This window comes from Oncorhynchus masou, chromosome 13 (genome assembly GCF_036934945.1).
Source record: "Oncorhynchus masou masou isolate Uvic2021 chromosome 13, UVic_Omas_1.1, whole genome shotgun sequence".
Classification (NCBI taxonomy): domain Eukaryota; kingdom Metazoa; phylum Chordata; class Actinopteri; order Salmoniformes; family Salmonidae; genus Oncorhynchus; species Oncorhynchus masou.
This window is the reverse complement of record NC_088224.1, coordinates 16,848,259-16,863,258: the sequence shown is the minus strand read 5'-3', so window position 1 is coordinate 16,863,258 and position 15,000 is coordinate 16,848,259. Positions and strand designations below refer to the sequence as shown.

Here is a 15,000-nt window from a genome sequence, read left to right as displayed (position 1 = left end):
GCATATAATTGATACCATTCGAAAGAAAACACTCTGACGTGTCCAGAAATACCAAGATATTCTCTGTGCGTGCCCTAGAACGTGAGCTTCAGGCAAAACCAAGATGAGATGGCATCCAGGAAATGACAAGGATTTTTGAGGCTCTGTTTTCCATTGTCTCCTTATATGGCTGTGAATGCGAGAGGAATGAGCCTGCCCTTTCTGTCGTTTCCCCAAGGTGTCTGCAGCATTGTGACGTATTTGTAGGCAGATCATTGGAAGATTGACCATAAGAGACCACATTTACCAGGTGTCCGCCCGGTGTCCTGCGCCGAAATTGGTGCGCAAAAGTCACCTGCCAGTATTTTTCCATGCGATACAGAGAGGAAAGCAAGCTTCCACGAACTGCATATCAATGAAGAGATACGTGAAAAAACACCTTGAGGATTGATTCCAAACAACGTTTGCCATGTTTCGGCAATATTATGTTCCGGAAAAAAGTTTTACGTTGTAGGTGACTGAATTTTCGGTTCGTTTCGGTGCCAGACGCAATGTAGAAAACGGAACGATTTCTCCTACACACAGACGCTTTCAGGAAAAACTGTGCATTTGGTATGTAACTGAGAGTCTCCTCATTGAAAACATCAGAAGCTCTTCAAAGGTAAATGATTTTATTTATTTGGTTATCTGGTTTTTGTGAAAATGTTGCGTGCTAAATGCTACTCAAAATGCTATGCTAGCTTTGCATACTCTTACACAAATTAGTCAATTTCTATGGTTCAAAAGCATATTTTGAAAATCTGAGATGACAGTGTTGTTAAGAAAAGGCTAAGCTTGAGAGCAGATGCATTATTTTCATTTTATTTGCGATTTTCAGAAATCGTTAACGTTGCGTTATGCTAATGAGCCTGAGGCTTTAGTCACAAACCCGGATCCGGGATGGGGAGTTTCAAGAAGTTAACTGGCTTGCCAAGGTAAATAAATGTTACACTAAGAGCATAACATTTCTACACCCTAATTTTCTAATTCTAGTCTAACCAACAGAGATTAAGTGAAAATAAAAATCTCATTGATTAATTAAGACCAGTTCCCATGCTTGTCTCAGAGCAGTGCGAAACGGTGTTAAAATAGTTGTCGGCTATTGCTTCTAACTTCAATATGCTGGGGTGAGACATTGTTACTCATTTGTAAATAAAGCCAGTTTGTTATTTAGAATTATTTATTTCTGTTTTTGAAGTGAGAGAACCCGAAAATTGTCTCCTAGTTGAGGATGGCACAGATATTAAACAGGTATCTATAGGAGTGACAGGATAGTGCATATGGGGTAGGAGTGACAGGATAGTGCATATGGGGTAGGGAGTGAAGGGATAGTGCATATGGGGTAGGAGTGACAGGATAGTGCATATGGGGTAGGGAGTGAAGGGATAGTGCATATGGGGTAGGGAGTGAAGGGATAGTGCATATGGGGTAGGGAGTGACAGGATAGTGCATATGGGGTAGGAGTGACAGGATAGTGCATATGGGGTAGGAGTGACAGGATAGTGCATATGGGGTAGGGAGTGACAGGATAGTGCATATGGGGTAGGGAGTGAAGGGATAGTGCATATGGGGTAGGGAGTGAAGGGATAGTGCATATGGGGTAGGGAGTGACAGGATAGTGCATATGGGGTAGGGAGTGACAGGATAGTGCATATGTGGTAGGAGTGACAGGATAGTGCATATGGGGTAGGGAGTGACAGGATAGTACATATGGGGTAAGGAGTGAAGGATAGTGCATATGGGGTAGGGAGTGACAGGATAGTGCATATGGGGTAGGAGTGACAGGATAGTGCATATGGGGTAGGAGTGACAGGATAGTGCATATGGGGTAGGAGTGACAGGATAGTGCATATGGGGTAGGGAGTGAAGGGATAGTGCATATGGGGTAGGGAGTGAAGGGATAGTGCATATGGGGTAGGAGTGACAGGATAGTGCATATGGGGTAGGGAGTGAAGGGATAGTGCATATGGGGTAGGAGTGACAGGATAGTGCATATGGGGTAGGGAGTGAAGGATAGTACATATGGGGTAGGAGTGACAGGATAGTGCATATGGGGTAGGGAGTGACAGGATAGTGCATATGGGGTAGGAGTGACAGGATAGTGCATATGGGGTAGGGAGTGACAGGATAGTGCATATGGGGTAGGAGTGACAGGATAGTGCATATGGGGTAGGAGTGAAGGGATAGTGCATATGGGGTAGGGAGTGAAGGGATAGTGCATATGGGGTAGGGAGTGACAGGATAGTGCATATGGGGTAGGGAGTGACAGGATAGTGCATATGGGGTAGGAGTGACAGGATAGTGCATATGGGGTAGGAGTGAAGGGATAGTGCATATGGGGTAGGGAGTGACAGGATAGTGCATATGGGGTAGGGAGTGACAGGATAGTGCATATGGGGTAGGGAGTGACAGGATAGTGCATATGGGCTAGGAGTGACAGGATAGTGCATATGGGGTAAGGAGTGAAGGGATAGTGCATATGGGGTAGGAGTGACAGGATAGTGCATATGGGGTAAGGAGTGACAGGATAGTGCATATGGGGTAGGAGTGACAGGATAGTGCATATGGGGTAGGGAGTGAAGAGATAGTGCATATGGTGTAGGGTTACATACGATATCGTTATATGGGGTAGGGTTATATAGGATATCGTTATATGGGGTAGGGTTATATAGGATATGGTTATATGGGTCTATTTGGGATCGTCCCCAGGTCTTCCTACCTTTCTCCAGCTCTACAGGGAACAGCTCCAGTTTCTCCACCCTCTTCTCCAGCTCGTACTCTGCTGACGAGGCCACCGGGTCCACCTCCTCATTCCTCCTGTCATAGTCCTCGTTACAGTAGGTGTTGAACACCTGGAGGCACACAAACACACACCCTGGTTAGTTACCACACTGAGCTCAGTACTTACCCAAGCTATTTTTGGGGAATCACGTTTTGTTATTGAGTAGTTAAGTCAATTACAGTAGTATGAGCCTAAGTATATTGTGCAGGATCATGCCTTTAGATGAGCGGTTCTACAAGTGTTTGAAATGTGTTCTTCAAGTAATACAGATGATATTCTCACCACGGCCAGTGAATACCCTTGGTGGATATGTTTAAGAGCAGACAACCTACAGTAGGCTACTACAGTTGTTTATACTTTAAATGGCGTATATATTATTATAAACCGGGTGGTTCCAGCCCTGAATGCTGATTGGCTGAAAGCCGTGGTATATCAGACCGTATACCACGGGGATGACCCCATAAATTATTTAATTGATCTAATTACGTTGGTAACAGGTTTATAACAGTAATAAGGCACCTCAAGGGTTTATAGTATACGGCCAATATACCACGGCTAACATGCTGACCAGACCGGACATGTCGCGTGCTTGAGCGTCACAAAATACATTTTGAAATCCATATTATTCAATTATTGCACCCACACTGCTCTTGCGCGCCAACGAGCGTCTGCGATGCCACGGGCTAAAATAGAACTCCTTTCTATTATTCACGCTGAAAGTCCTGCCTCTCCCATCTCCTCATTGGTTTATAGAAGCAGGTACCCACGTGCCATCTCCTCATTGGTTATACCCACGTGGGTGATTGAAAGACTAAATGTTTTGCCGGTAGTCGTGGTAATACTATGAAAGTTTAGATGCCAATCACCATATAAGTTCAAAGATGAAAAAGCCTGGAAGGAGGAGAGATGACGAGAAGCAATTCGGTTGGCCGTTTTATGTGTGGAGTAATTTGCGGAGTAGAGGAGCTTGTGCATTTCAAATAACAACTCAATGTTAATATTCCAGGACAAATTAGCTAGCAACAGCAAGCTAGCTAAATAGGACAAATTAGCTAGCAAGTGCAAGCTAACTAGCTAAATTGCCATACATGTTTAATGCTTTTCAATCTGTCCCCAATTTAATGCCATTCGTTCAGAGTTTGTTTTGATATTTTTACCTGCGTGTCGTGATCACGTTTTGTGTGGGGGGACAAAATAAATGTATGCACAATGGCGCACGCGCGCAGCCGGTTTGGGTTCTGTGTAGGGGCAGTGTCTAGGCACTAAGATCAGGCCTGAGCTGTGGTACACTGGCCATATGACACACCCCCTTGGGCCTTATCTCTTCAAATCAAATCAAATTGTATTTGTCACATGCTCCGAATACAATTCTTACTTACAAGCCCTTAACCAACAATGCAGTTCAAGAAATAGAGTTAAGAAAACATTTACTAAATAAACTAAAGTAAAAAATAAAAATAAAATAAAAAGTAACACAAGAAAATTACATAACAATAACAAGGCTATATACAGAGGGTACCGGTACCGAGTCAATGTGCAGGGGTACAGGTTAGTCAACGTAATTTTTACATGTAGGTAGGGGTAAAGGGGCTATGCTTAATTATATTATTATAATAATTACTGTTGCTCCCCATCTTCATTACCACATCATCACATTGGAGGAAAAATGAGGTCCTTAGAGACATAGGAGAAAAGAGGGCGAGTTGTGGCCCTTTCACTGAGCTTGGGTCACGTCCAGTCCCCTTCAGCCTGAGTGATTCTGCTGCTCACTCTGATGTGAATGGAGCTGACGCAGGCACATGTACACTCCTGTCACTGACCAAGCATGACATCCCAGACGGATACAGGCCAACGAACACCTGGGTGACGAACGCACACCTGGGTGACGAACGCACACCTGGGTGACGAACGCACACCTGGGTGACGAACGCACACCTGAGTGACGAACGCACACCTGAGTGACGAACGCACAATGGGTGACGAACACACACATGGGTGACGAACGCACAACTGGGTGACGAACGCACACCTGGGTGACGAACGCACACATGGGTGACGAACACACACCTGAGTGACGAACGCACAATGGGTGACGAACGCACAACTGGGTGACAAACACACACCTGGGTGACGAACACACAACTGGGTGACGAACACACACCTGGGTGATGAACACACACCTGGGTGACGAACACACACCTGGGTGACGAACGCACAATGGGTGACGAACGCACAACTGGGTGACGAACACACACCTGGGTGACGAACACACACCTGGGTGACAAACACACACCTGGGTGACGAACGCACAATGGGTGACGAACGCACAACTGGGTGACGAACGCACAACTGGGTGACGAACGCACACCTGGGAGACGAACACACACCTGGGTGACGAACACACACCTGGGTGACGAACACACAACTGGGTGACGAACGTACACCTGGGTCCATAAAGTTTCTCAGACTAGTAGTGCTGATCTAGGATCTGTTAATTGTTGTCATTTGTTTGTGGGGGACCAGGTGACATTTAGCACAAGGCAGTGTTAGGTTTCAGCCCAAAAGGCACCCTTTTCCATATAAGGTGCACTACTTTTGAATAGGGCCCATAAGGCTCTGGTCAAAAGTAGTGCACTGTGTAGGAAATAGGATGCCATTTGGTACGTCTGTGTCAGTCTCTGTTTCTCCATAATGCGCGACATAAGGTGAATGACAATGCGTCATGATTAATATGCCAGAATATCTAATCTGGGAAAAACACAGATCAGAACAGAAGTGCCTGATGAAGACAGCCATTCATTCTGCTATAATAACAGAGAGACCTTGTCTGTCTGTCTCACAAAACATGATTCCCTGTAGGATAAAGTCTGAGTATGTCTGAAAGACTAATACAATAAATAGGTGATGTCAGCTCACCATAGGATTTAGTCCATGATAGACTATAGAACGACTGTAATGTCCACACACTCTCTCCTGCTCCCAGTACGAAAACAGAGAGACGACATGACATCTGTATCATCACTTCTATTGCACTAACTCCTGTCCCATGTTTGGCCTGTAAAATGCTTTGCCTGTATAATGTTTGGTCTGTAAAATGTTTGGTCTGTAAAATGCTTGGCCTGTAAAGTGATTTGTCTGTAAAATGTTTGGCCTGTCAAATGCTTTGCCTGTAAAATGTTTGGCCTGTGAAATGTTTAGTCTGTAAAATGCTTGGCCTGTAAAATGTTTGGTCTGTAAAATGCTTGGCCTGTAAAATGCTTGGCCTATAAAATGTTTGGCCTGTAAAATGCTTTGCCTGTAAAATGCTTGGCCTGTAAAATGCTTTGCCTGTAAAATGTTTGGCCTGTGAAATGTTTAGTCTGTAAAATGCTTGGCCTGTAAAATGTTTGGTCTGTAAAATGCTTGGCCTGTAAAATGCTTGGCCTATAAAATGCTTGGCCTGTAAAATGCTTTGCCTGTAAAATGCTTGGCCTGTAAAATGTTTGGCCTGTAAAATGCTTGGCCTGTAAAATGCTTGGCCTGTAAAATGTTTGTCCTGTAAAATGCTTGGCCTGTAAAATGTTTGGCCTGTAAAATGCTTGGACGTGCACAAATGGGCTATTCTTTCCAGCATTTTAAAATGCCCTGTAAAATGCAAAATGCACAAAATGTTTGGCAAAATGTTCACTGGCAAAATGGATGAGACCAAACCAAAGATAGAGAAAATGACAGTAAAATGTGGCCTGTAAGTCTGTATGTATTCTTTTCCTGTAAAATTCAGCTTGGCCTGTAAAATGCCATGCTATGCCTGTATGGATTTGTCCTGTAAAATGCTTGGCTGTAAAATGTGCATTTTAAACCATTACAACAAGCACACAACAGTTCACTGGCAGGATGAGACCAAACCAAAGATAGAGAGACAGAGTGAGAGAGTCTGTATCTATTCTTTTCCTATTCAGCTCCTGTGCCATGTATGGATGTGTGTACAGTAGCCTAAATGTTCTCTTTCCATCCTTTTAGACCAATACACTGGCAGGATGAGACCAAACTAAAGATGGAGAGAGCGCTGTAGAAGTACCGCTCTTGACGGGACAGCAGTGGAGAAGGTGGAAAGCTTCAAGTTACTCGCCATACACCGTCGGGGACAGCCCTAAGAACAACACCAGCTACATAAAGAAAAATCTAACCACAGGACTAGGGCAGAGAGTCAAAGCCTATCAAAACATGAGGACATCTGCTCTGTCTCTATGTTATAAAACTGCAATAACTTTTACATCTACGTCCTGGTCCTAACAGTGATCAGCCACGACCCACACTTTAAAAGACAAACCAATCTGCTTCATTTCCAATGTAACATATTACAGACACATTAGCGACCAAGTGACTTCGTGACTTGCAAAGTTACTATAGTGACGTGACAAAGACCTACGGAGAAACAACAATCACACTTAGGAACGACAAACAGCAACAAGTATAGTTCTGTACTTTAACATTGGATCTGTATCAAAAGCCTGACACTTCCTCTCTTCCTCTACAAGACAAGCCTCTCAGAGATGTGTGTGCTTCTGTCTGTGTGTGTGTGTGTGTGTGTGTGTGTGTGTGTGTGTGTGTGTGTGTGTGTGTGTGTGTGTGTGTGTGTGTGTGTGTGTGTGTGTGTGTGTGTGTGTGTGTGTGTGTGTGTGTGTGTGTGTGTGTGTGTGTGTGTGTGTGTGAAACAGCAGGGCTCCTAATGACTTTCCTAGTTGACTGTATTGCTCTTTTCATCTTCCCTCACTCTATCAGTCCGGCTTCCTCTTCCTCCTCTCTCTCACTGCTATCCATCTATCTTTCATCCACACCCAGGACCCTCCTCTCTCTCACTGCTATCCATCTGTCTTTCATCCACCCAGGACCCTCCTCTCTCTCACTGCTATCCATCTATCTTTCATCCACCCAGGACCCTCCTCTCTCTCACTGCTATCCATCTATCTTTCATCCACCCAGGACCCTCCTCTCTCTCACTGCTATCCATCTATCTTTCATCCACCCAGGACCCTCCTCTCTCTCACTGCTATCCATCTATCTTTCATCCACCCAGGACCCTCCTCTCTCACTGCTATCCATCTATCTTTCATCCACACCCAGGACCCTCCTCTCTCTCACTGCTATCCATCTATCTTTCATCCACACCCAGGACCCTCCTCTCTCTCACTGCTATCCATCTATCTTTCATCTACCAAGACCCTCCTCTCTCACTGCTATCCATCTATCTTTCATCCACACCCAGGACCCTCCTCTCTCTCACTGCTATCCATCTATCTTTCATCCACACCCAGGACCCTCCTCTCTCTCACTGCTATCCATCTATCTTTCATCCACACCCAGGACCCTCCTCTCTCTCACTGCTATCCATCTATCTTTCATCCACCAAGGACCCTCCTCTCTCTCACTGCTATCCATCTATCTTTCATCCACACCCAGGACCCTCCTCTCTCTCACTGCTCTATCTTTCATCTACCAAGACCCTCCTCTCTCTCACTGCTATCCATCTATCTTTCATCCACACCCAGGACCCTCCTCTCTCTCACTGCTATCCATCTATCTTTCATCCACACCCAGGACCCTCCTCTCTCTCACTGCTATCCATCTATCTTTCATCTACCAAGACCCTCCTCTCTCTCACTGCTATCCATCTATCTTTCATCCACACCCAGGACCCTCCTCTCTCTCACTGCTATCCATCTATCTTTCATCCACACCCAGGACCCTCCTCTCTCTCACTGCTATCCATCTATCTTTCATCTACCAAGACCCTCCTCTCTCTCACTGCTATCCATCTATCTTTCATCCACCCAGGACCCTCCTCTCTCTCACTGCTGTGGATTTCTCTTTCCATCTAAATCAGCCTTCGTTTACCGCGGCTATAGCTAGCCTGTACTCTGTAATAGTGCAGAGACGAAACACAATGGTCAGTTTTCATTATAGATGTTATACTGCTGCTGCTGGCTCTGGTGAAATGTAGGGAATAGGGTGTCAATTAAGACACAGCCGAAGTCCAGGCTTTCCAGGTTTGTTAGTGCTGGGCTGCTGGTGCTGGAGGATGGTTTGTTAGTGCTGGGCTGCTGGTGCTGGAGGATGGTTTGTTAGTGCTGGGCTGCTGGTGCTGGAGGATGGTTTGTTAGTGCTGGGCTGCTGGTGCTGGAGGATGGTTTGTGTCATTTAGGAAATTAAATATGAATTTCATCTACTGCTGATGGAACTTCCAACTTTATATAATATATCCTATCTCACTTCTTCTGGTGTGTGTGCAGGTGTGTGTGTGCAGATGTGTGTGTGCCAACTGTGTTTCTATGTGTGTATTTAAGTATGTGTGTCTGTGTGAGCCTGTTTAAGGTGGAAGGAAGCTCCTCCAGGACAGCCAACAAATTAACCCTCCATCACAAATCCCACACTCCTCCACTCTCTCCCTATCTTCCTGTCATCCCTCTGTTCCCCTCCACTACTCCTCTCATTAGAGAGAGAGAGTGTGAGAGAGAGAGAGAGAGAGAGAGAGAGAGAGAGAGAGAGAGAGAGAGAGAGAGAGAGAGAGAGAGAGAGAGAGAGAGAGAGAGAGAGAGAGAGAGAGAGAGAGAGAGAGAGAGAGAGATTGGGTGTTGGGAGTTTGGCCTGCTCAGTATCCATCTGATTGACTACAGTGGGCCCGGCCGACAGCCCCTGAGCCAAATTGTGTCTGACTGCCTTTCCTCCAAGGCATGCCTGGGGGTGCGGTAGGCAGCATGGGGGGAGGAAGGAAGGGGTTATCAGAGGGAAGAAGGAGAGAGAGAGGGAGGAGAGGAACAGACTGGGTTCTGTTCTGTTAGCTCTGGGGCCATTTGAGTTGGTGGCCAAGATTGCACTGCGTGACGCAGGCCAGCCAACGCCGCTGATCACATTAAATGGCCCTTTGGAGTGGCGGTGCTAGAGACCACATTGTGCCACCGTGCCAGTGGACGACTGATCCAGCCAGGCCAGACCCAGACCAGGCTGAGGCTGCGACCCAAATGGCATCCTATTCTCTTTATAGGGTAATACTTTTCACCAGGGACCCCTTTTCCCCAGGTACACTAGCCAAATGGGCCCTGGTCAAAAGTAGTGCACAAGCCGCTCAGGCCCATGGTACACACCCAGAATGACTTGCAGTAGCAGATTAACCGTGGCAACGCAACGCACCGTGTCCCTGTCTGTTCCTGATCTGCTGTAGGGCTGAAGCGACAAGGACAGCTCAGCACATTAGCATTCCATTACAGCTATCTGTGGCCAGACACACACACACACACCGCGTCACCACGCAAGTGCTGACTAGTGATGAAAAGGAGGGAGGCTGAGGGGACACTGCATTAGAAACAGTAATAGTGTGTTTTACAGTGCCTTCGGAAAGTATTCAGACCCCTTGACTTTTTCTTCATTTTGTTATGTTACAGCCTCATTCTACAATCTATTGCATGTATTGTTTTTCCTCAGGAATCTATACACAAAACCCCATAATGACAAAGTGAAAACAGGTTTTAAGACATTTTTTCAAATGTATTAAAAATAAAATATAAATCTTCAGACCATTTGCTATGAGATTTGAAATTGAGCTCCGGTGCATCCTGTTTTACCTTTATTTAACTAGGCAAGTCAGTTAAGAACAAATTCTTATTTTCAATGATGACCTCGGAACAGGGGCAGAATGACAGATTTGTACCTGGTCAACTCAGGGATTTGAACTTGCAACCTTCCGGTTATTAGTCCAACGCTCTAACCACTAAGCTACCCTGCAATTTCTTTGGACATGATTTGGAAAGGCACACACCTGTCTATATAAGGTCCCACAGTTGCATATCAGAGCAAAAACTAAGCCATGAGGTTGAAGGAATTGTCAGTAGAGCTCCGAGACTGTGAAGAGGCACAGATCTGGGGAAGGTTACCAAAAAATGTCTGCATCATTGAAGGTTCCTAGGAACACAGTGGCCTCCATCATTCTTAAATGGAAGAAGTTTGGAACCACAAGTCCTCAACTGGAAGCTTCATTAAACAGTACCCCGAAAACACCAGTCTCAACGTCAACAGTGAAGAGGCGACTCCGGGATGCTGGCCTTCTAGGCAGAGTTGCAAAGAAAAAGCCATATCTCAGACTGGCCAATAAAAATAAAAGATTAAGATGGGCAAAAGGTCACCGACACTGGACAAAGGAACTCTGCCTAGAAGGCCAGCATCCCGGAGTCGCCTCTTCACTGTTGACGTTGAGACTGGTGTTTTGCGGGTACTATTTAATGATGTTTCCAGTTGAGAACTCTGTTTCTCAAACTAGACACTCTAATGTCCTCTTGCTCAGTTGTGCACCGGGGCCTCCCACTCCTCTTTCTATTCTGGTTAGAGTCAGTTTGCTCTGTTCTGTGAAGGGAGTAGTACACAGCGTTGTACAAGATCTTCAGTTTCTTGGCAATTTCTCGCATGGAATACTCTTCATTTGTCAGAACAAGAATAGACTGATGAGTTTCACTAGAAAAGTCTTTGTTTCTGGCCATTTTGAGCCCGTAATTGAACCCACACATGCTGATGATCCAGATACTCAACTAGTCTAAAGAAGGCCAGTTTTATTGCTTCTTTAATCAGAACAACAGTTTTCAGCTGTGCTAACATAATTGCAAAAGGGGTTTCTAATGGTCAATTAGCCTTTTAAAATTATAAACTTGGATTAGCTAACACAACGTGTCATTGGAACACAGGGGTGATGGTGGCTGTTAATGGGTCTCTGTACGCCTGTAGATATTCCATAAAAAATCTGCAGTTTCCAGCTATAATAGTCATTTACAACATTGTCTACACTGTATTTCAGATCAATTTGATGTTATTTTAATGGGCAAAAAATTTGCTTTTCTTGAAAAAACAAGGACATTTCTCAGTGACCCCAAACTTTTGAATGGTAGTGTACCTCATCTGGTATTCCATCCAGGCCTAGAGTTTTCCTGACGGTAGGGTAGCCTAGTGGTTAGAGCGTTGGACTAGTAACCGGAAGGTTGCAAACCCCCGAGTTGACAAGGTACAAATCTGTCGTTCTGCCCCTGAACAGGCAGTTAACCCACTGTTCCTAGGCCATCATTGAAAATAAGAATGTGTTCTTAACTTACTGGCCTAGTTAAATAAAGATAAAATAAAAATCATGTATGACTCCATCATTTGCAACAAGTTTCTGTCAATTATTTTTGGTAGCATTTCTATGTTATGGATATTCCATCCAGTTCGCTTTATTTTTTTATAATATATTATACTTGACCTTTCTTGAATAAGTTCCTCCATTACTTTTTGTTTTTCCTCAAACTTATTCTGTGCCTCTATGTTTCAGTTTATTGCTATCTATCTGTACTGTTAGATCCTCTATTTTTCAGTTTGTATTGCTATCTATCTGTACTGTTAGATCCTCTGTTTCAGTTTGTATTGCTATCTATCTGTACTGTTAAATCCTCTATGTTTCAGTTCACATTGCTATCTATCTGTACTGTTAAATCCTCTATGTTTCAGTTCACATTGCTATCTATCTGTACTGTTAGATCCTCTATTTTTCAGTTTGTATTGCTATCTATCTGTACTGTTAGATCCTCTGTTTCAGTTTGTATTGCTATCTATCTGTACTGTTAGATCCTCTACTTCCTTTGTTAAGATCAACTCTTTTGACCTATGAGTGTTGAATTGCATGACCTCTAAAAGCACATTTAAAAGTGTCCCTTCACTTGTTATTTGTTATCAACCAGATTGCTGACTGTTGGCCAAAGAAAGAATTCATTTAAATGTGGCGTTATGGAACAATAACAACTACTGGGTGCCCCATAACTCCCGTCAAACAAACATCCCACTGACACAGCAAGAGAGAGGGAGTGAGGGAGGCTCGTTCACAATGGAAGAGCAAGCCAAAGCCCGAATGGATGTCAACAACTCTCTCCTTCATGTCATGCAGTCACCTTCCTTCACATACAGCACCCAACATGGTTGTGACCCAAAAGGCACCCTATTCATTATGCAGTACACTGCTTTTGACCAGGGCCCAGAGGGCTCTATATAGGGAATAGGGTGCCATTTGGGATGCATTCAAAGTGTGGGCAGGAGGGGCATTTAATGTTGCACGTGACAACAAAGGCTCCATGGTTGTTAAGGCACTGACTACAATAATTCAATCCAAACACCCTCTCCAATCCCATGTTATTCATTTGGCTCGTTGGATTGATGTGGCGTGGTTGCTGTCTGCCATATTCTAATTCTAAGCCATTAGGGTTGATTGCCTGAGAGATTGCTAGTGAGCTACGTAGACATTGTCATTGAAACTGTCCTAGACAATTTCAGCCATTCCTTCACTCAATAGACTACAGTAACAACACAATTGTACAGCAGAGTTTACTGTAACCCTTTCACTTAGTTGACTATATTAGCTCAATAGGAACATGAACATAGTACAGCATGACATAGTGAATGTGTTTTTTAACTTCACACACTGACCTCTAGACTGGCTTTTCAAGTGTGGACCTCAGGCTTTACTGTCTGACACACAATGGTGCGAGAGATTGAGACGGCAGTAACACTGCTGTCTGGGTGGCTCTGCACAACACAGAACAACGTGTCACAGTTGAGGCCTCCTGGGCTATGTGTCAAATAGCACCCTATTCCCTACATAGTGCACTACTTTTGACCAGAGTCATATGGGACCTGGTCAAATGTAGTGTACTATATAGGGAATAGGGTGCCATGTGGGACATATACATGGTGATCATTAAGAACAGGCATCGGAAGCAATATGAGGTGCTCTGCCTCTGTGAGAGGACGGTGATGTCACAGGCGGAGACGAGAGGCGACTGACATGGACCACTGTCCAAATCATCGACTAACAACCGACCTGGCAGGCAGCCTCCATAAGCACAGATCTCAGCTCAGGTTTCATGGGTCATTAAAAATTCAAGCCCAGAGGGTCGGGTGTCACCGAAACAATAACACCGTCACATGAATAATAGCAGACACAAACACACACACACAGTCTTGTACAGCTAAGCTTGTGGGGACGCACAATTCAGTCCCATTCAAAATCCTATTTTCCCTTAACCCTTACCCTCACCCTCACCCTAACCCGTACTCTTACCCTAACCCCAACCCATACCCTTACCCTTACCCTAACCCATACTCTTACCCTCACCCTAACCCGTACTCTTACCCTAACCCCAACCCATACCCTTACTCTTACCCTAACCCCAACCCATACCCTTACCCTAACCCGTACTCTTACCCTAACCCCAACCCATACCCTTACCCTCACCCTAACCCGTACTCTTACCCTCACCCTAACCCGTACTCTTACCCTAACCCCAACCCTAACTCCACTTGGTATGAATGGTAAAGAGTAGGATAAAGAATTGACTGTGGGAGTTAGTGAGGGGCCTAATTAAGAGAGCCGGAGGGGCCACCGTGTCGGGGAGGAAGTTCAATAAAAAATTATGTATTTATTTGCTCAATCTGGTTTTGTCTTTTTTATATTTAATGTTATTATATCAAGCACTTCAACGTAACACTTATCTTACTTATTTAATTATTTAGCTATTCATTTATTGATCCACTTTGCATGTTTTATTATGATTTTATTATATAACTGTTGTTTTAAAAATAAATGTTTTTTACCCTCAGCACTTTATCAACAATTGTCTTCCTCATGTTGTTGAACTGTCATGGGTGAACCCTCGGGGTTCTCGGCCTTTCATGTTCTCTCACCCTCTCCAGACCGGTCTGATGTACAATATAGAAAAGGGGTAGAAAGTTGCAATAGGTCCGTGCAACCCCAGGTTTGATACCAGCATAAACAGGAACCCTCTTAAAACTAACCCTAACATTAACCTTAACCATAACCCTAACCATAACCCTAACCATAACCCAAAAACCTAACCTTAACCCTAACCCCAGCTCGTAACCCTAACCCTAAAACTAACCCTAGCTCCTTACCCCAACCCTAAAATGAACCCTAGCTCCTAACCCTAACCCTAAAACTAACCCTAGCTCCTAACCCTAACCCTAAAACTAACAATGGCTCCTAACCCTAACCCTAAAACTAACAATGGCTCCTAACCCTAACCCTAAAACTAACAATGGCTCCTAACCCTAACCCTAAAACTAACAATGGCTCCTAACCCTAACCCTAAAACTAACCCTGGCTCCTAACCCTAACCCTAAAACTAACCCTAGCTCCT

General features: G+C 44.5%; 1 protein-coding gene across 5 annotated transcripts in view; it reads right to left on the bottom strand.

Moving 5' to 3' along the window:
* LOC135551803 (neurabin-1-like) overlaps positions 1–15,000 on the bottom strand; it is a 117,198-nt gene that overhangs the window by 80,034 nt on the left and 22,164 nt on the right. For all 5 annotated transcript variants that reach the window (XM_064983028.1, XM_064983027.1, XM_064983029.1 and 2 more), the window contains exon 3: positions 2,738–2,870. In XM_064983028.1, coding sequence (XP_064839100.1) covers positions 2,738–2,870 — 133 coding nt within the window. The remainder of the gene's footprint in view (positions 1–2,737; positions 2,871–15,000) is intronic.